The sequence below is a fragment of the Pleurodeles waltl genome, chromosome 1_1, assembly GCF_031143425.1.
Source record: "Pleurodeles waltl isolate 20211129_DDA chromosome 1_1, aPleWal1.hap1.20221129, whole genome shotgun sequence".
NCBI classification, from domain to species: domain Eukaryota; kingdom Metazoa; phylum Chordata; class Amphibia; order Caudata; family Salamandridae; genus Pleurodeles; species Pleurodeles waltl.
Genome location: NC_090436.1, coordinates 537620434 through 537641372, shown reverse-complemented (window position 1 = coordinate 537641372; position 20939 = coordinate 537620434). Strand labels below are relative to the sequence as shown.

At 46.5% G+C, this 20939-nt stretch overlaps 1 protein-coding gene across 13 annotated transcripts in view; it reads right to left on the bottom strand.

The window, feature by feature from the left end:
- The window catches only part of CAST (calpastatin), a 513209-nt gene that overhangs the window by 238068 nt on the left and 254202 nt on the right, over positions 1-20939 (bottom strand). For all 13 annotated transcript variants that reach the window (XM_069225757.1, XM_069225792.1, XM_069225782.1 and 10 more), the window contains one exon: positions 20408-20506. In XM_069225757.1, the coding sequence (XP_069081858.1) occupies positions 20408-20506 (99 nt within the window). The remainder of the gene's footprint in view (positions 1-20407; positions 20507-20939) is intronic.

Here is a 20939-nt window from a genome sequence, read left to right as displayed (position 1 = left end):
ATGCCTAACAAAAATGTTTTTAAAAAAATGAATAAACTTTAATAATTTTCCCTATACTTTCTCATATGGAGATGTTCACCTCTGTACTGGAGAGCTTACTAACAGATGAAAAGGTACTAGTAGTACCTCTAAACTGCTGTAGGAATTTCTACCTCTATCTTTAGGGGGTGGAGGCATTGGTGTAAACCTTCACTTGGAAACGATGAATAGCAAACAAGTGGAGAGTTACACCTAGGTGTAGGCATAAATATACATGTGAGTAGAAATACATGCTTATATTAACCTTTGTGAGTTACGTGTCTTGTATAATGTAACTACCATGAATTAAATCTAACAGGAGAAACTGAAAAATATTTAAAAGTATGGGTCCCTTTGCTATGATATTACCTCACTGTCTGCTGTCTGCTGCTGCTCTGGATTCAGCTTCGTAGCTGGGCTGACCATGGCTGGCTCGCTAATACTCTGCAGACAGCTGCATCTTCTTGTCATGTGACACAGAAGTGGCTCTTCTGGAAGCAATGCTTCATCCTTGCCTGCATTACTCCACATGTTTGGAATTGCAGATAGTCTTGTGGGAGTGACAGTTCCACCTGTGGATATCTGCTGAACACTGCCTCACACCAGATTGTGTGCCACTACTCCCGTCCAAGATTATGAGCTAGGCCTACCAGTGCTGGCTCTCCATTGATCAGTGTAAGGGCTACATTATCTAGTTACATCACTCTGAAATTGGGACCTGACCTATGCATTTAGATGTAAAAGATACTGGCAGCTGGGGGCACCTCAAAAGATGGCGAGGCATAGGCTATAAAAAAACGAAAAGAAATGTACACAATAAATGATCAGGTGAATGAAGGTGTATTCTGAAAGACCATGAGCATCCTTGCATGAACTAATGAGTTTCAGGACAGAATACGTGAGGTTGTAGAAAATCCTATAGGCATAAGGAGATTCAAAAAGCAGTAACAAGAGGATGAGAGATCTCTGGGCAGAAGTAGCAGATTGGTGGGCTGATGTGTACATGCTAAAGCTCCCTTGAGTGGCCAGAGCTGAAGAGGGTGTCTGAGAAAGGCACAGCCTTGTAACTGGTTCTTGTGACTGTTCGCCATTCTATGCAGGTGGCTTTATCTCTGAATTGTTTTCAGACTTTTTTCTAATTGCTTTAAGCAGTTGTCACGTAAGGTCCCTTCCAGTGCAAGAGAATAGTATTGAACAATTGTTCTTCAGGAAACCTTTTAATTCAGCTCCTATAGGAGTACGCTACAATATCATTGCCCCAGGGTGCAAAAATATAGGTTTCAGAATCAGTACTCATCCAGGACAACAGCCTACATGTACAAATAACAACAAACCCAAGCTGGAAAGTACCAATGGCAATGATGATTGAGGCCAAATGATGCTGAGCTACTCTATTGTTATGGTTCAATGTTATAGCTATGAGGCACACAGGGCTAAATGTACTAAGTACTGGCACTGCCTGTGTGTCACGAAAGTCGACCCAAAGCAACGCAAGTACCTAAATTACATTTACAGAGCCATGCAAATCGATATTTATGTGTCCTTGCATCATTTTCCACCAGCAAAGTATCGTAAGGCAGCGCCTTGCACTACCTTGCTTTACCCTGCATCCAGGAGGCATTACACAGGTGCAGCATGGGCATCCCCATGCATCCACCTTTATATTTTGGCACAAACCCAGATTTACTTAAGTCAGTAAACCTGAGTTTCAGCCAAAATGGCAATCCTACCCGAGGCTGGCGTAATGAGAATAAATATCTTTATTTGCAACATCCTGCATCACATATACGACGAGGAATACACCTCTGACATTTTGTGCAGAAAGGTGCACTTCTGCTCAGTGCTTGCACACTTGTGGCAGCCTACTGCCATGCAGGCACCTTTGCCCCATGACACAAAGGTGCCTGCACTGTAGTGTGACTAGTCCTTCCAACACAAAACCTATTCTCACTACAATGCAAGCACCCTTGCGTCATGGCACAAGGGTGCCTTTGTTGGCACTAGACTGCCACAAGTGCACCAGCACAAGTAGAGATCAGAATCTTAGTAAATATGAAGCATTTCTGCTCCCTCCCTTTCACACAATTCAGTGTTGCAAGTTCCCTTGCTGCATTGCATGAACGTTTAGTGAATATGGAGATAGTTTCAATGTGTTTTGCAAAACATTTTCTAGTGATTAATCCTGGCTTGAAGTGGGAAGAGATACACACCTTCTCAACAGATGCCAAACACTTCTTTCACAGGCTGCTTCTTTTACTTAAACAGCCCAAATCTAAGCAATGTTCTCAACAAAAGTTGCTGGATTGGTTGTAAAATTCCTGCCTACCAGGTCAGGGGACAATCCAATCTTGACTTTTGCCTTTTTCAGGCTCTTCCACTATTAGACAATCCCAAAAGGATTTAAAGTTCATGGTACACGGACGTACATGTACACATAAATACTAGTGTCTGACTGTAACCAACTTTTTCAGTTAACAATATTGATAACTGCATTAAGCAGATCAGTCTAAACTAGAGTCGGAGTTAGCTAAACTACTGCATTCTCAAAATGCTTGGCTATAAGCTAATCATTTAAATTTCATCACTTCCTAGACAGATTGTAATGCTGTTGCACATAGTCTTTGGGAAATGCAAACTGACCATTCTTTTCATTAAAACACAATTCTCAGCTACCTGCTTTAACAGATACTCTCTATTTCAAACTAAAGGCCTCATTAAGAGTTTGGTGGTATCAAACTCGTGGCGGCAGTGAGATCGCCACACTGATGGCAGTGGGACCACCAGATTACAACCCTGGCAGCCAGACCACCAGGAGTCCGATGCCACCTCTGGGATTGCTGATCCCGATGGGGTGATGGCGGTCGGAGTCGTGGTCAGCCACAGCATTGCCCATGGCAGCACCGCCGAGCTGATCACATGTCCAGTTTCAACCAGACTTTCCATGGAGGTTTTACCACATGAGGGCCCCTGCACTGTCCAAGCCTATGGCATGGGCAATGCAGCCCCCCCCCCTGCAGGCACCCTCAGAATGTGCATTGTCTGTGTTGCAGACAGTACACATTCTGAGAGTGCTGTTGTACGACTTAAGGGAGCCGAGGCCAATGTCGTGGCACTGTTTCCTCCAGGCTCACCGGCAGAAACGCTGAAGTGCAATGTTTCCGCCGGTCAGCCCGATGGAAACATCATAATATGACGAGGGGTGAGGCTGTCGGTATGACGGCACCGTCACCCCGCGGCTTTGGTGGTCTGTCGGTCAACCGCCAAAGTTGTAATGAGGCCCTAAGATTTTAACTATAATTCATACAGAAGAATGTTTCAAGTACAATTTTCATGAAATTCTAACAATGCAGGCAGCCGTGCATCTTTTGTAGGACGTCACCATGATGCAGATGTTCAATTTCTGGCAATAACACCAAATGACCACTTTCAGTTAAGAGAGGCTAGTGACTCTCCTACCCCATCCACTGCATACCTTACAGGTACGGGAATGTACAAAAATCCAGTGAATGGATGGAATTTCAAAAAAATCAAAATGTTGTGAACTCAAGCCAACATGTTATTTGAAATCTAAAATACCTATGTTATGCCTCCCATTGTAGTTAGTGTATGGTGTATGACATAAGTAATTGAGCTCCTTTCCCGCTCCTTGCATCAAATATGCTTTTAGAATGTTCACCTCTCACTTTGAGTGCACAAATCAAAGAGTATTGAATACATTGGCACATAGCAGTATGGCTGGAGATGCACATGACAGCTAAAGTCATGATATCTGGTGCACTTAAATCAAAAAGTGTGGGGGGGACTGTTGATATGCCCTGAGATTGATCCATCGCAGTAATAAAATTAAAATTAGTTTTAAAATACCCACAAACGTGTTCCTCACAGAGTCTAAATGTATGAACAAGGAGATGAGAGGGGAGAATTAGATATTCACTGACAGAAGGTACCGAGTAGCATGACTAGTAGTGGTCTTCGTCCATAGTGACTTGAAGATGAATATTCAGGCCTTAAAACTAAGGGCTTTAAAACACTTTACCCTGATGATTTCTCCATGGGTCAAGGTCAAAACTAAATTTTGAGATTGGGGTCTGTGCATACTATTGAACCGTACTATCACATTCTAATCCTATTGCTAACTTTATACTGCCGAGAAGGTCCTTTAAAAAGAAGTCTCTCCTATTGTGAGTCATGCTGTGAAGCACATCAGGCTGATGAAGATCGAGTAACAAATGCTGCATGCATCCAGTTGTGGAACAAAAGCTTTACTTGTTAGTGGGCCAGTATACTACAATCAATCTAAACTGATTTAAAAGAGTTTAACTGAACTTTGTATCCCACATAGTTACAGATTCACTTCTAAAGTTGGGAATCTGTATCCCACAATGCCCACTTTAAAATGATACAGTTCTAGATCCTTCACAGAGCATACCTAGCCCCGGAAAAGATTAGCACCTTCTTTCCAGGGGCTAACTCCCCTGTGTCTTCGATGTCACTTTTCCGGGGCTGACATACATCATATGTTCTGGACGTACCCATCACTGCAGCACTTGATGATGTCTGTTATGGATTGCCTACATCGTCTTTCGGGACGCAGCAATCTTTGAGCTGGGATGTCTGTGACCTCGACCTATTCCCATGCCCTAAAATAGATTAGGTTATGTCTTGTTTCCTAGATCTTGCCCTCCTTCTGGCGCTGTGCTCCATAACATGCCTTTGGAAGGCCCGCACTTCCCCAACAACAGATGCTTGGAATTGAACGTCCTTTTCGGGGCCGATTGGGAAACCACTTCGCAGATTGACAGCTTCAGCATGAGCAGGATCGGATTGGCTTATACGGCAATCACAGGGCCGGATGGGCTGGCCTGACAGATCCGTGTGTAGGCTGGTGTTTTAGCAGTTGTGGGCCAGTTTCTACTGCTGAGGTTGATGATATGATCACTATTTTACCTTTCTGCTTCGCTAATGGGGCCACTTTTATTTTGCTGCCTGGGCCTATTTTTTATCCCAGTACAACCCTGGGTGTGAGGATGTCAGAGGACTTACAAAATACCCGCTGACATTGAGTTCGGATGGGCTCCTGATGGCCTTTCTTGCCTCTTGTGGAGACAACATTCTCCCTCTGTAAACTCACAGTCTCTGGGATTCCCCATATTTGTGATGCAATCCTCAAGCTTTCCCTCTTAAAGCCTATTGTTCCGGGTGTGCTGACCCACCTTCTTGGTTGATCCTCTCTGGGCTGGTGCGTGGGATCCAGGATCTGCGTTGCATTCTGTGATTACTTAACCCCTTTTATTTTGTTGATAATGGTCCATCTGCCGGACTATAGTTTCACTACTTCACTACGAGTGATATCGGAGGTTTATTCTGGATTACTGTTTATTCAATTGATGATTATTGCTGTATATCCCTTTTAGCTACAGAGTGTGGATCCCTGGTAAAAACAGATAAGCTTCCCAAATGGTCCTAGGTTGATTATGGTGGCGGAAACTACGGAACACTATCCATTCATTAGGATATCACAGAGTGCCCAAACGTAAGTCACTTCTTCAAATGACACAGCCAAACATAATTTGTTCCGTGAACATAATTTATCTACATTGTACCAACCTTCAATGTTGTTAACAGATTAAACAGAAAAATGTTCAATAATGAAAATGTCACTTACCCAGTGTACATCTGTTCGTGGCATCAGTCGCTGAAGATTCACATGTTGTGCATAGCCCGCCATCTGGTGTTGGGTCGGAGTGTTACAAGTTGTTTTTCTTCGAAGAAGTCTTTCGAGTCACGGGACCGAGGGACTCCTCCTCCTTGTCTCCATTGTGCATGGGCGTCGACTCCATCTTCGATTGTTTTCCCCGCAGAGGGTGAGGTAGGAGTTGTGTTGTAGTAATAGTGCCCATGCAATGGAGTGAATAAGTATGTACCTATTTAAGGTTTAAATAATATATTTACAAATGTACAAAGCTTAAGCTAACTTCCGAACGGCTACAGGCTCCCGGGGAGGCGGGTGGGCACATGTGAATCTTCAGCGACTGATGCCACGAAAAGATGTACACTGGGTAAGTGACATTTTCAGTTCAATGGCATCTGTTGCTGTAGATACACATGTTGTGCATAGACTAGTAAGCAGTTATCTCCCCAAAAACGGTGGCTCAGCCTGTAGGAGTGGAAGTATTTTGAAATAAGGTTCTTAACACGGCTTGACCTACTGTGGCTTGTTGTGCGGATAGCACGTCTACACAGTAGTGCTTGGTGAACGTGTGAGGCGTAGACCATGTGGCTGCCTTACATATTTCGTGCATTGGAATATTTCCTCGAAAGGCCATGCTAGCGCCTTTCTTTCTGGTTGAGTGTGCCCTTGGTGTAATGGGCAGCTGTCTTTTTGCTTTAAGGTAGCAGATTTGGATGCACTTAACTATCCATCTGGCTATACCTTGTTTTGATATTGGGTTTCCTGCATGAGGTTTTTGGAATGCAATAAATAGTTGTTTAGTCTTTCTGATGTTTTTTGTTCTGTCAATGTAGTACATTAGTGCTCTTTTGACATCTAATGTATGTAGTGCCCTCTCAGCTACGGAATCTGGCTGTGGGAAGAACACTGGTAGTTCTACAGTTTGATTTAGGTGGAACGGTGAAATAACCTTTGGTAAAAATTTAGGATTGGTCCTTAGGACTACCTTATTTTTGTGTATTTGGATGAAAGGTTCTTGTATTGTAAACGCTTGAATTTCGCTTACTCTCCGTAGAGATGTGATGGCGATGAGAAATGCAACTTTCCAGGTTAGGAACTGTATTGCGCAAGAGTGCATGGGTTCAAAAGGTGGACCCATGAGTCTTGTTAAGACAACATTGAGGTTCCATGAAGGAACGGGTGGTGTCCTTGGTGGTATAATTCTTTTAAGGCCTTCCATAAATGCTTTAATGACCGGTATCCTAAATAGTGAAGTTGAATAGGTAATCTGCAGGTATGCAGATATTGCCGCAAGGTGTATTTTAATGGAAGAGAAAGCTAGGTTTGATTTTTGTAAGTGTAGCAAGTAACCCACTACATCCTTTGGAGATGCGTGTAATGGTTGGATTTGATTATGATGGCAGTAGCAAACAAACCTTTTCCATTTGCTTGCATAGCAGTGCCTAGTAGATGGTCTTCTAGCTTGCTTTATGACTTCCATACATTCTTGTGTAAGGTCTAAGTGTCCGAATTCTAGGATTTCAGGAGCCAGATTGCTAGATTCAGCGATGCTGGATCTGGATGCCTGATCTGTTGTTTGTGTTGTGTTAACAGATCTGGCCAGTTGGGCAATTTGATGTGGGGTACTACTGATAGGTCTAGCAGTGTTGTGTACCAGGGTTGCCTTGCCCATGTTGGTGCTATCAGTATGAGTTTGAGTTTGTTTTGACTCAATTTGTTTACTAAATATGGAAGGAGAGGGAGAGGGGGAAAAGCGTATGCAAATATCCATGACCAGTTTATCCATAGGGCATTGCCTTGGGACTGCCTGTGTGGGTATCTGGATGCGAAGTTTTGGCATTTTGCGTTCTCTTTTGTTGCAAATAAGTCTATTTGAGGTGTTCCCCAGAGTTTGAAGTAAGTGTTTAGAATTTGGGGGTGAATTTCCCATTCGTGGACTTGTTGGTGATCTCGAGAGAGATTGTCTGCAAGTTGATTCTGGATCCCTGGAATAAACTGTGCTATTAGGCGAATGTGGTTGTGAATTGCCCATCGCCATATCTTTTGTGCTAGAAGGCTCAGCTGCGTTGAGTGTGTCCCCCCCTGTTTGTTTAGATAATACATTGTTGTCATGTTGTCTGTTTTGACAAGAATGTATTTGTGAGTTATGATTGGTTGGAATACTTTTAGTGCTTGAAAAACTGCTAGCAGTTCTAGGTGATTTATGTGCAGTTTTGTTTGATGTACGTCCCATTGTCCTTGTATGCTGTGTTGATCGAGGTGTACTCCCCACCCCGTCATGGAAGCATCTGTTGTTATTACGTATTGTGGCACTGGGTCTTGGAAAGGCCGCCCTTTGTTTAAATTTATACTGTTCCACCATAGAAGCAAGAGGTATGTTTGGCGGTCTATCAACACCAGATCTAGAAGGTGACCCTGTGCTTGTGACCATTGTGATGCTAGGCACTGTTGTAAGGGCCTCATGTGCAGTCTTGCGTTCGGGACAATGGCTATGCATGAGGACATCATGCCTAGGAGTTGTAATATCATTTTTGCCTGTATTCTCTGTGTTGGATACATGCGTTGTATGATTTTGTTGAAATTTTGAATTCTTTGTGGACTTGGAGTGGCTAATCCTTTTCTTGTGTCTATTATGGCTCCTAGGTATTGTTGTACTTTGCACGGCAGAATGTGTGATTTTGCATAGTTGATGGTGAAACCGAGTTTGTAGAGGTTTTGTATGACCTGATTTGTGTGGTGTGAGCACTATGTCAGTGAGTTGGTCTTGATTAGCCAGTCGTCTAGATACGGGAATACGTGTATTTGCTGCCTTCTGATGTGTGCAGCCACTACTGCTAGACATTTTGTAAAGACTCTTGGTGCGGTTGTTAAACCAAACGGCAATACTTTGAATTGGTAATGTATTCCTTTGAATACAAACCTGAGGTATTTCCTGTGCGACTGATGTATTGGTATGTGGAAATACGCGTCTTTGAGATCTAAGGTTGTCATGTAGTCCTGTTGCTTTAGCAATGGTAACACTTCTTGTAGCGTGACCATGTGAAAGTGTTCTTATTTGATGTAGGTGTTTAGTGTTCTGAGGTCTAGGATTGGTCTCAGTGTTTTGTCCTTTTTTGGTATTAGGAAGTACAGTGAATAAACTCCTGTGTTTATTTGTGTCCTTGGTACTAGTTCTATTGCGTTCTTTTGCAATAATGCTTGAACTTCTATTTCCAGAAGGTCTGAATGTTGTTTTGATAAATTCTGTGTTTTTGGTGGTATGTTTGGAGGGATTTGTAGAAATTCTATGCAATAACCATGTTGGATAATTGCTAAGACCCAAGTGTCTGTAGTTATTTCCTCCCATGCTTGGTAATACTGACCTATTCTTCCCCCCACTGGTGTTGTGTGGAGGGGATGAGTGACATGTGAGTCACTGTTTGGTTGTAGGGGTTTTGGGGCTTTGAAATTTTCCCCTATTCCTAGGGAATTGTCCTCTGTATTGGCCCCGAAAGCCTCCCCTCTGGTACTGTCCCTGGTAGCTGGACGGTGTTGTCTGTGAGGTGCTGGCTTGTGTGGCCTGACCCCGAAACCCCCCTCTAAAGGTTGTCTTGCGGAAGGTGCTGTAAGTGCCTCTGCTCTGCGGGGAGTAGAGTGCGCCCATGGCTTTAGCAGTGTCAGTGTCCTTTTTGAGTTTCTCAATTGCCGTGTCCACTTCTGGTCCGAACAGTTGTTTCTCATTGAATGGCATATTGAGCACTGCCTGCTGTATCTCTGGTTTAAAACCAGACGTTCGTAGCCATGCGTGCCTTCTTATAGTCACAGATGTGTTAATTGTTCTTGCAGCTGTGTCCGCTGCATCCATAGAGGAGCGTATCTGATTATTAGATATGTTCTGTCCTTCTTCAACCACCTGTTTCGCCCTTTTTTGTAGCTCTTTGGGTAGATGCTCAATGAGGTGTTGCATCTCGTCCCAATGGGCTCTGTCATAGCGCGCAAGTAGTGCTTGAGAGTTAGCGATGCGCCACTGGTTTGCAGCTTGTACTGCGACTCTCTTTCCGGCTGCATCGAACTTGCGGCTCTCTTTATCTGGGGGTGGTGCATCCCCAGATGTGTGGGAGTTGGCTCTCTTGCGAGCAGCTCCTACTACGACGGAATCTGGTGGCAGCTGTGAGGTGATGAAAACAGGGTCTGTGGGAGGTGCTTTATATTTCTTTTCCACTCTTGGTGTTATTGCTCTACTCTTGACCGGCTCCTTGAAGATTTCCTTTGCATGCCGAAGCATTCCTGGGAGCATAGGCAGGCTTTGGTAGGAGCTATGGGTGGAGGAGAGGGTGTTGAATAAGAAGTCATCCTCGACTGGTTCCGAGTGTAGGGACACGTTGTGGAACTCTGCTGCTTTAGCCACCACTTGTGAGTATGCTGTGCTATCTTCCGGTGGTGAGGGCTTTGTAGGATACGCCTCTGGACTGTTGTCCGACACTGGGACGTCGTATAAGTCCCAAGCGTCTTGGTCCTGGTCACCTTGGCTCATGGTGGTGTGAGCCGGGGAATGTGATGGAGTTTGTGCCGGTGAAACGTTAGTTACAGGTGGAGGAGAGGGTGGCGGAGTTACCTTTTTCACCATTTTTGTTTGTGGTGCTTGGTCTGACTGAAACTCCAGTCTCCTTTTTCTCCTAATAGGGGGAAGGGTGCTTATTTTCCCTGTTCCTTCCTGTATAAAAATACGTTTCTGAGTGTGGTCCACTTCGGTGGATTGCAACTGTTCCTCAAATCTATGCTTTCGCATCTGAGAGGACAGTGATTGCTCCTCTGAATAGGAACCGGTAGTTGGGTCGGTTGCGGGTCGTTTTGGCACCGAAACACTGTTCTGTACTCTTTTTCGGCTCCGAGGTGACCTTCTTCTTTTTCGGAGTCGAACCCTGTAGGAAGTTGGCTCTGTATGTGCTATTTCAAAGTAAGGAATAGCATGCACAGAGTCCAAGGGTTCCCCTTAGAGGTAAAATAGTGGTAAAAATAGATAATACTAATGCTCTATTTTGTGGTAGTGTGGTCGAGCAGTAGGCTTATCCAAGGAGTAGTGTTAAGCATTTGTTGTACATACACATAGACAATAAATGAGGTACACACACTCAGAGACAAATCCAGCCAATAGGTTTTTGTATAGAAAAATATCTTTTCTTAGTTTATTTTAAGAACCACAGGTTCAAATTCTACATGTAATAGCTCATTCGAAAGGTATTGCAGGTAAGTACTTTAGGAACTTCAAATCATCAAAATTGCATGTATACTTTTCAAGTTATTCACAAATAGCTGTTTTAAAAGTGGACACTTAGTGCAATTTTCACAGTTCCTAGGGGAGGTAAGTATTTGTTAGTTTTACCAGGTAAGTAAGACACTTACAGGGTTCAGTTCTTGGTCCAAGGTAGCCCACCGTTGGGGGTTCAGAGCAACCCCAAAGTCACCACACCAGCAGCTCAGGGCCGGTCAGGTGCAGAGTTCAAAGTGGTGCCCAAAACACATAGGCTAGAATGGAGAGAAGGGGGGTGCCCCGGTTCCGGTCTGCTTGCAGGTAAGTACCCGCGTCTTCGGAGGGCAGACCAGGGGGGTTTTGTAGGGCACCGGGGGGGACACAAGTCCACACAGAAATTTCACCCTCAGCAGCGCGGGGGCGGCCGGGTGCAGTGTAGAAACAAGCGTCGGGTTTGTAATGGAAGTCAATGGGAGATCTAGGGATCTCTTCAGCGCTGCAGGCAGGCAAGGGGGGGGTTCCTCGGGGAAACCTCCACTTGGGCAAGGGAGAGGGACTCCTGGGGGTCACTCCTCCAGTGAAAGTCCGGTCCTTCAGGTCCTGGGGGCTGCGGGTGCAGGGTCTCTCCCAGGTGTCGGGACTTAGGATTCAAAGAGTCGCGGTCAGGGGAAGCCTCGGGATTCCCTCTGCAGGCGGCGCTGTGGGGGCTCAGGGGGGACAGGTTTTTGTACTCACAGTCTTAGAGTAGTCCTGGGGTCCCTCCTGAGGTGTTGGATCGCCACCAGCCGAGTCGGGGTCGCCGGGTGCAGTGTTGCAAGTCTCACGCCTTTTGCGGGGAGCTTGCAGGGTTCTTTAAAGCTGCTGGAAACAAAGTTGCAGCCTTTCTTGGAGCAGGTCCGCTGTCCTCGGGAGTTTCTTGTCTTTTCGAAGCAGGGGCAGTCCTCAGAGGATGTCGAGGTCGCTGGTCCCTTTGGAAGGCGTCGCTGGAGCAGGATCTTTGGAAGGCAGGAGACAGGCCGGTGAGTTTCTGGAGCCAAGGCAGTTGTCGTCTTCTGGTCTTCCTCTGCAGGGGTTTTTCAGCTAGGCAGTCCTTCTTCTTGTAGTTGCAGGAATCTAATTTTCTAGGGTTCAGGGTAGCCCTTAAATACTAAATTTAAGGGTGTGTTTAGGTCTGGGGGGTTAGTAGCCAATGGCTACTAGCCCTGAGGGTGGGTACACCCTCTTTGTGCCTCCTCCCAAGGGGAGGGGGTCACAATCCTAACCCTATTGGGGGAATCCTCCATCTGCAAGATGGAGGATTTCTAAAAGTCAGAGTCACCTCAGCTCAGGACACCTTAGGGGCTGTCCTGACTGGCCAGTGACTCCTCCTTGTTGCTTTCTTTGTTCCCTCCAACCTTGCCGCCAAAAGTGGGGGCCGTGGCCGGAGGGGGCGGGCAACTCCACTAAGCTGGAGTGCCCTGCTGGGCTGTGACAAAGGGGTGAGCCTTTGAGGCTCACCGCCAGGTGTTACAGCTCCTGCCTGGGGGAGGTGTTAGCATCTCCACCCAGTGCAGGCTTTGTTACTGGCCTCAGAGTGACAAAGGCACTCTCCCCATGGGGCCAGCAACATGTCTCTAGTGTGGCAGGCTGCTGGAACCAGTCAGCCTACACAGATAGTTGGTTAAGTTTCAGGGGGCACCTCTAAGGTGCCCTCTGTGGTGTATTTTACAATAAAATGTACACTGGCATCAGTGTGCATTTATTGTGCTGAGAAGTTTGATACCAAACTTCCCAGTTTTCAGTGTAGCCATTATGGTGCTGTGGAGTTCGTGTTTGACAGACTCCCAGACCATATACTCTTATGGCTACCCTGCACTTACAATGTCTAAGGTTTTGTTTAGACACTGTAGGGGCACAGTGCTCATGCACTGGTACCCTCACCTATGGTATAGTGCACCCTGCCTTAGGGCTGTAAGGCCTGCTAGAGGGGTGTCTTACCTATACTGCATAGGCAGTGAGAGGCTGGCATGGCACCCTGAGGGGAGTGCCATGTCGACTTACTCATTTTGTTCTCACTAGCACACACAGGCTTGTAAGCAGTGTGTCTGTGCTGAGTGAGGGGTCTCTAGGGTGGCATAAGACATGCTGCAGCCCTTAGAGACCTTCCTTGGCATCAGGGCCCTTGGTACTAGAAGTACCAGTTACAAGGGACTTATCTGAATGCCAGGGTGTGCCAATTGTGGATACAATGGTACATTTTAGGTGAAGGAACACTGGTGCTGGGGCCTGGTTAGCAGGGTCCCAGCACACTTCTCAGTCAAGTCAGCATCAGTATCAGGCAAAAAGTGGGGGGTAACTGCAACAGGGAGCCATTTCTTTACACAAGCCCCCCCCAGCCCACAGGCCAGGAGACTCAGCCCAAGCTGGGAGAGTCTTCCTAGTCTGTCAGGCGAGGAAGAGTAGGAGAAATAGGCTGGTTAGTTGCAGGGCCTACTCTGCCTTACATCCTTCTGTTCAGGTCATTCCCTTTGGGGAACTGACCTACTTCCACAGTGATAGGACCTAGTCTGAATTGCCTCTTGTCTGCCTCTTCAATGTCTCCACCCATTCTTTCTATTTTGGTCTTAGAGGTATCCACCTCTGCTAACCTTATCTTGGCCAGGGTTACCCCTAGCTTACCCAGAGAGGTTACCCAGAGCTGGAGTAACCCCACCATGACCAATAGGGTCAGGGGGCCTAACTTGCTATTTGGCATGGGGTCAGACCACCAGGCTAAGGATAGTGCAGCCATAAAGGCTAACACCCAGCAGAGGCCACTGACAGCTGTCAGTGCCCAGAACCACACCTTTAGCTCTTCACCTAAAAGGGAAGGGGCTAAGTTACAGGCCTCTTTGGGTTCAGGTTGCCTGTCTGCTGTATTAGAGTGGGGGGTTACCACATCTTGTAGTAAACACCCTTCTTCCACTCTTTCTTCTGTTAGCTGAGGAGCCACCCACTCAGGTTTAACAGTTGCCTGACTAGCCAGGACTTCTTGTGGGTCAGGTTGGACTTTATCAGGGCCATTTTTGGAGTTCTCCCCTACTGGAGCAGAATCTCCTTGGCTTGCTGTAACCTTGGCTAAAGGTTGTCCACCCTTCCTACTCTGTTTTCTTTTCTTCTTCTTCTGGGGCCTGCTTGCATTTACTGCAGAGGCAGGACTTCCAGAATCCTTGGGAGAGGACTGGCACTGGACCAGTTCCTCTCTTGGGCTCTGACTAACCTCTGGGTAGTCATTTCCAAGGAGACAATCAAGGGGGAGGTCTGTACTGACTACTACCCTTCTCCAGCTAAGAGTGCCACCCACTTCTATGGGTACTAAAGCCACAGGCCTCTTAGTGACCCTGTCTAGGCTAACTCTTACCCTGGCAGTCTCACCTGGGATGTACTGGTTTGAGAGCACCAGCCTGTCATGCACAATAGTGTGACTGGCACAAGTGTCTCTCAGGGCAGTGGTTGGGATTCCATTCACCAGTAGGTGGTGGAAGTGTCTACTTCCCTCTGGAATCTCCAACTCACCTGTTGGGCCCTGTTTCCAGTTGAAGGCTATGAAGACCTCCTCATCTGAGGAGTCATCTCCCATGGCTACACTGGTTACCCCTGGAATTTTGTTCTGGGGTTTGTTTTTGGGACAAGAAGTGTCCTTGGTGTGGTGCCCAGACTGTTTACAGTTGTGGCACCATGCCTTAGTGGCATCCCAGTTCTTACCCTGGTACCCACCTTTGTTTTGGGTTGTGTCTTGGGGCCCACCCACCTGTTCTGGTTTTTGGGGGCCTACAGAGGACTCTTTTTCTTTGTTTCTAGTGTCACCCACTTTCTCCTGGGGAGTTTTTGTAACCCCTTTCTTTTGGTCACCCCCAGTGGAAGTTTTGGTTACCCTAGTCTTGACCCAGTGGTCTGCCTTCTTTCCCAATTCTTGGGGAGAAATTGGACCTAGGTCTACCAGATACTGATGCAACTTTTCATTGAAGCAGTTACTTAAAATGTGTTCTTTCATAAACAAATTATAAAGCCCAACATAGTCACACACTTCATTTCCAGTTAACCAACCATCTAGTGTTTTTACTGAGTAGTCTACAAAATCAACCCAGGTCTGGCTCGAGGATTTTTGAGCCCCCCTGAACCTAATTCTATACTCCTCAGTGGAGAATCCAAAGCCCTCAATCAGGGTACCCTTCATGAGGTCATAAGATTCTGCATCTTTTCCAGAGAGTGTGAGGAGTCTATCCCTACACTTTCCAGTGAACATTTCCCAAAGGAGAGCACCCCATTGAGATCTGTTCACTTTTCTGGTTACACAAGCCCTCTCAAAAGCTGTGAACCATTTGGTGATGTCATCACCATCTTCATATTTTGTTACAATCCCTTTGGGGATTTTTAGGATGTCAGGAGAATCTCTGACCCTATTTAAGTTGCTGCCACCATTGATGGGACCTAGGCCCATCTCTTTTCTTTCCCTTTCTATGGCTAGGAGCTGCTTTTCCAAAGCCAATCTTTTGGCCATCCTGGCTAACTGGATGTCCTCTTCACTGGGGTTATCCTCAGTGATTTCAGAGGTGTTGGTCTCTCCTGTGAGGGAACCAGCATCTCTGACTATTATTTTTGGAGTCAGGGTTTGAGGGACCCTGTTCTCCCTAGATAGGACTGGTAGGGGGGAATTGTCCTCCAAGTCACTATCCTCTTCCTCTGAGTTGCCACCCTCAGAGGGGTTGGCCTTTTCAAACTCTGCCAAAAGCTCCTGGAGCTGTATTTTGGTAGGTTTGGGGCCCATTGTTATTTTCTTTAGTTTACAGAGTGACCTTAGCTCTCTCATCTGTAGATGGAGGTAAGGTGTGGTGTCGAGTTCCACCACATTCACATCTGTGCTAGACATTATGCTTCTAAAAGTTGGAATACTTTTTAAGAAACTAAAACTGATTCTAGAATCTAATTCAAACTTTTAACAGACTTTTAAACTCTAAAAGAAATGCTAAACAGGATCTAACACAAGGCCCTAGCAGGTCTTTTAAGAATTTAGAAAACTTTTCAAATTGCAAAAATCAATTTCTAATGACAATTTTGGAATTTGTCGTGTGATCAGGTATTGGCTGAGTAGTCCAGCAAATGCAAAGTCTTGTACCCCACCGCTGATCCACCAATGTAGGAAGTTGGCTCTGTATGTGCTATTTCAAAGTAAGGAATAGCATGCACAGAGTCCAAGGGTTCCCCTTAGAGGTAAAATAGTGGTAAAAATAGATAATACTAATGCTCTATTTTGTGGTAGTGTGGTCGAGCAGTAGGCTTATCCAAGGAGTAGTGTTAAGCATTTGTTGTACATACACATAGACAATAAATGAGGTACACACACTCAGAGACAAATCCAGCCAATAGGTTTTTGTATAGAAAAATATCTTTTCTTAGTTTATTTTAAGAACCACAGGTTCAAATTCTACATGTAATAGCTCATTCGAAAGGTATTGCAGGTAAGTACTTTAGGAACTTCAAATCATCAAAATTGCATGTATACTTTTCAAGTTATTCACAAATAGCTGTTTTAAAAGTGGACACTTAGTGCAATTTTCACAGTTCCTAGGGGAGGTAAGTATTTGTTAGTTTTACCAGGTAAGTAAGACACTTACAGGGTTCAGTTCTTGGTCCAAGGTAGCCCACCGTTGGGGGTTCAGAGCAACCCCAAAGTCACCACACCAGCAGCTCAGGGCCGGTCAGGTGCAGAGTTCAAAGTGGTGCCCAAAACACATAGGCTAGAATGGAGAGAAGGGGGGTGCCCCGGTTCCGGTCTGCTTGCAGGTAAGTACCCGCGTCTTCGGAGGGCAGACCAGGGGGGTTTTGTAGGGCACCGGGGGGGACACAAGTCCACACAGAAATTTCACCCTCAGCAGCGCGGGGGCGGCCGGGTGCAGTGTAGAAACAAGCGTCGGGTTTGTAATGGAAGTCAATGGGAGATCTAGGGATCTCTTCAGCGCTGCAGGCAGGCAAGGGGGGGGTTCCTCGGGGAAACCTCCACTTGGGCAAGGGAGAGGGACTCCTGGGGGTCACTCCTCCAGTGAAAGTCCGGTCCTTCAGGTCCTGGGGGCTGCGGGTGCAGGGTCTCTCCCAGGTGTCGGGACTTAGGATTCAAAGAGTCGCGGTCAGGGGAAGCCTCGGGATTCCCTCTGCAGGCGGCGCTGTGGGGGCTCAGGGGGGACAGGTTTTTGTACTCACAGTCTTAGAGTAGTCCTGGGGTCCCTCCTGAGGTGTTGGATCGCCACCAGCCGAGTCGGGGTCGCCGGGTGCAGTGTTGCAAGTCTCACGCCTTTTGCGGGGAGCTTGCAGGGTTCTTTAAAGCTGCTGGAAACAAAGTTGCAGCCTTTCTTGGAGCAGGTCCGCTGTCCTCGGGAGTTTCTTGTCTTTTCGAAGCAGGGGCAGTCCTCAGAGGATGTCGAGGTCGCTGGTCCCTTTGGAAGGCGTCGCTGGAGCAGGATCTTTGGAAGGCAGGAGACAGGCCGGTGAGTTTCTGGAGCCAAGGCAGTTGTCGTCTTCTGGTCTTCCTCTGCAGGGGTTTTTCAGCTAGGCAGTCCTTCTTCTTGTAGTTGCAGGAATCTAATTTTCTAGGGTTCAGGGTAGCCCTTAAATACTAAATTTAAGGGTGTGTTTAGGTCTGGGGGGTTAGTAGCCAATGGCTACTAGCCCTGAGGGTGGGTACACCCTCTTTGTGCCTCCTCCCAAGGGGAGGGGGTCACAATCCTAACCCTATTGGGGGAATCCTCCATCTGCAAGATGGAGGATTTCTAAAAGTCAGAGTCACCTCAGCTCAGGACACCTTAGGGGCTGTCCTGACTGGCCAGTGACTCCTCCTTGTTGCTTTCTTTGTTCCCTCCAACCTTGCCGCCAAAAGTGGGGGCCGTGGCCGGAGGGGGCGGGCAACTCCACTAAGCTGGAGTGCCCTGCTGGGCTGTGACAAAGGGGTGAGCCTTTGAGGCTCACCGCCAGGTGTTACAGCTCCTGCCTGGGGGAGGTGTTAGCATCTCCACCCAGTGCAGGCTTTGTTACTGGCCTCAGAGTGACAAAGGCACTCTCCCCATGGGGCCAGCAACATGTCTCTAGTGTGGCAGGCTGCTGGAACCAGTCAGCCTACACAGATAGTTGGTTAAGTTTCAGGGGGCACCTCTAAGGTGCCCTCTGTGGTGTATTTTACAATAAAATGTACACTGGCATCAGTGTGCATTTATTGTGCTGAGAAGTTTGATACCAAACTTCCCAGTTTTCAGTGTAGCCATTATGGTGCTGTGGAGTTCGTGTTTGACAGACTCCCAGACCATATACTCTTATGGCTACCCTGCACTTACAATGTCTAAGGTTTTGTTTAGACACTGTAGGGGCACAGTGCTCATGCACTGGTACCCTCACCTATGGTATAGTGCACCCTGCCTTAGGGCTGTAAGGCCTGCTAGAGGGGTGTCTTACCTATACTGCATAGGCAGTGAGAGGCTGGCATGGCACCCTGAGGGGAGTGCCATGTCGACTTACTCATTTTGTTCTCACTAGCACACACAGGCTTGTAAGCAGTGTGTCTGTGCTGAGTGAGGGGTCTCTAGGGTGGCATAAGACATGCTGCAGCCCTTAGAGACCTTCCTTGGCATCAGGGCCCTTGGTACTAGAAGTACCAGTTACAAGGGACTTATCTGAATGCCAGGGTGTGCCAATTGTGGATACAATGGTACATTTTAGGTGAAGGAACACTGGTGCTGGGGCCTGGTTAGCAGGGTCCCAGCACACTTCTCAGTCAAGTCAGCATCAGTATCAGGCAAAAAGTGGGGGGTAACTGCAACAGGGAGCCATTTCTTTACAAACCCTCTTGGCGTCGATCTTCCTCGGTGCCGCTGTCTCTGCGTCGAGCAGTTTCGGCTCCGCTATCTCGGCGTCGATCTTTTTCAGCAGCACTTTCTCGGTCCCGAGAAGGCTGCGTGCTGGTGTCTCGACCAGAGTCGGACGATCTCGGCACTATTTCGGCCTTTTTCGGTGCCGATGGTCGGTCACCGAATTTATGGGTCGAGCCATGGCCTGGTGGCAGTGGCGTCCCCTGGGCCTTGTCACTTTTCTTGTGTGCTGGCTTCGACGTCTTACTCACAATTTTTTGGTCGTCGAATTCCTCGGAGTCCGATTCATGGATCGAGAAGGTTTCTTCTTCCTCTTGTTCCTCGAACTCTCGGCGAGCTGTTGGCGTGGACGCCATCTGCAGTCTTCTGGCTCGACGGTCACGGAGTGTTTTTCGGGACCGGAACACACGACAGGCCTCGCAAGTCTCTTCACTGTGCTCAGGTGACAGGCACAGGTTACAGACCAAATGTTGGTCTGTATACGGGTATTTGTTGTGGCATTTAGGACAGAAACGGAACGGGGTCCGTTCCATCAGCGTTGTTTTACACGCGGTCGGGCCGAGCAGGCCCCGACGGGGGATCGAAAACTACCCCGAAGGGTACCGGAGCTCTTCACTCTTCGATTCGGTGTCGATTCTATCTAAGCCGATCCCGAACGCAACAATACCGACGTAATTTTTCCGATATTTAGCTAACTTTCCGTTCCGAAACCCGGAGCGAAAGGAACACGTCCGAACCCGATGGCGGAAAGAAAACAATCGAAGATGGAGTCGACGCCCATGCGCAATGGAGACAAGGAGGAGGAGTCCCTCGGTCCCGTGACTTGAAAGACTTCTTCGAAGAAAAACAACTTGTAACACTCCGACCCAACACCAGATGGCGGGCTATGCACAACATGTGTATCTACAGCGACAGATGCCATCGAACATATATTTTCAAAGGAAAAAAAAGATATGAGTTTGTATACCATGAGATTTGTACTACAAAGTTGTCAAAATATTTTCAGTGCTTGCACCCAGTGGTCAATAGCACTGGCTTCTGCTAAGATCCCTGCAGCACTAGCTAAGAAGCAAGACTAGCTAACAAGAAATGCAATGGATATTCTTTGCATTGTTAGTGAACTGGCTCAACCCCTCTGAAGAATGTACCCTTTGGAAAGAAACACGGAATAATGTATGTAATTTGTTACTCCAGCACCATGTATATTCTGCATCAAATATTTTATTTACTTTCAAGCACCAATTAATTTATGTATCAGGAACCACTCAACCCACCCCCACTAAATAGTTGGAGTTGTAGGAAAGGGCAAAAAAAATGAAGGAAAAAAACTGGCTTATAAACGAGAACAATAATGTTCTGCTTAACTGGGTGAATCGGTGGTGAAATTTAATAATTTCATTAGGCACTGAGTTATTCATTAAATTATAATAGTCAGAATGTATCAACATTTAGAAACAATGGAACAATCATGCATGCAAAATGCAACCAATAATCGAGGCAAGCTGAGGATAAGCCAGAACAACAAGTGCATTCAAAGAGTGTGCACATAATACAATGAGCCCATTCATCTACTGCAATCCAAACAAGAGACTTTACCGTAATCTCTGGGCCTGTGTATACAGGCATCTCTGGAATATTCTCTGTAGGTCCTTCAAGAGTCCCCATTAGATCGTCTAAGGCACTGTCGATTCCACTCTAAAACAGCGCAGGAAAGAGTGTAAGGCAACAATCAGTGCTGGTGCAAAAGTATAACAGCCCGAGGCCTTTATAAACAGCAACATACAACTGAAAAATACAGTTCACGCTCAAGTTCCACTTAAAACACATATTTTGAATAACACGGACAAATACTTCCCTATTCTACATTACAATTAAGGAACTGTTTTTTGAAATTGCTGCTTTATACTGTTCAGCAAACTAATTTTATTGTAAATAAAATGTATTAATTTGTTTGTACTTTTTATCGTGCCTTGCTCGAAGCACTGTACACACGGAGAATGCCATATGGTGGTCTAGCATAGTCCATGGATATGGAGTGCTATGGTTGAGGTGTAAGACTGGAGAACTCCTCAGACCCTGAAGGCAGGACATACATGGAGAATGCCACACTGGAACAATACAGGATTAG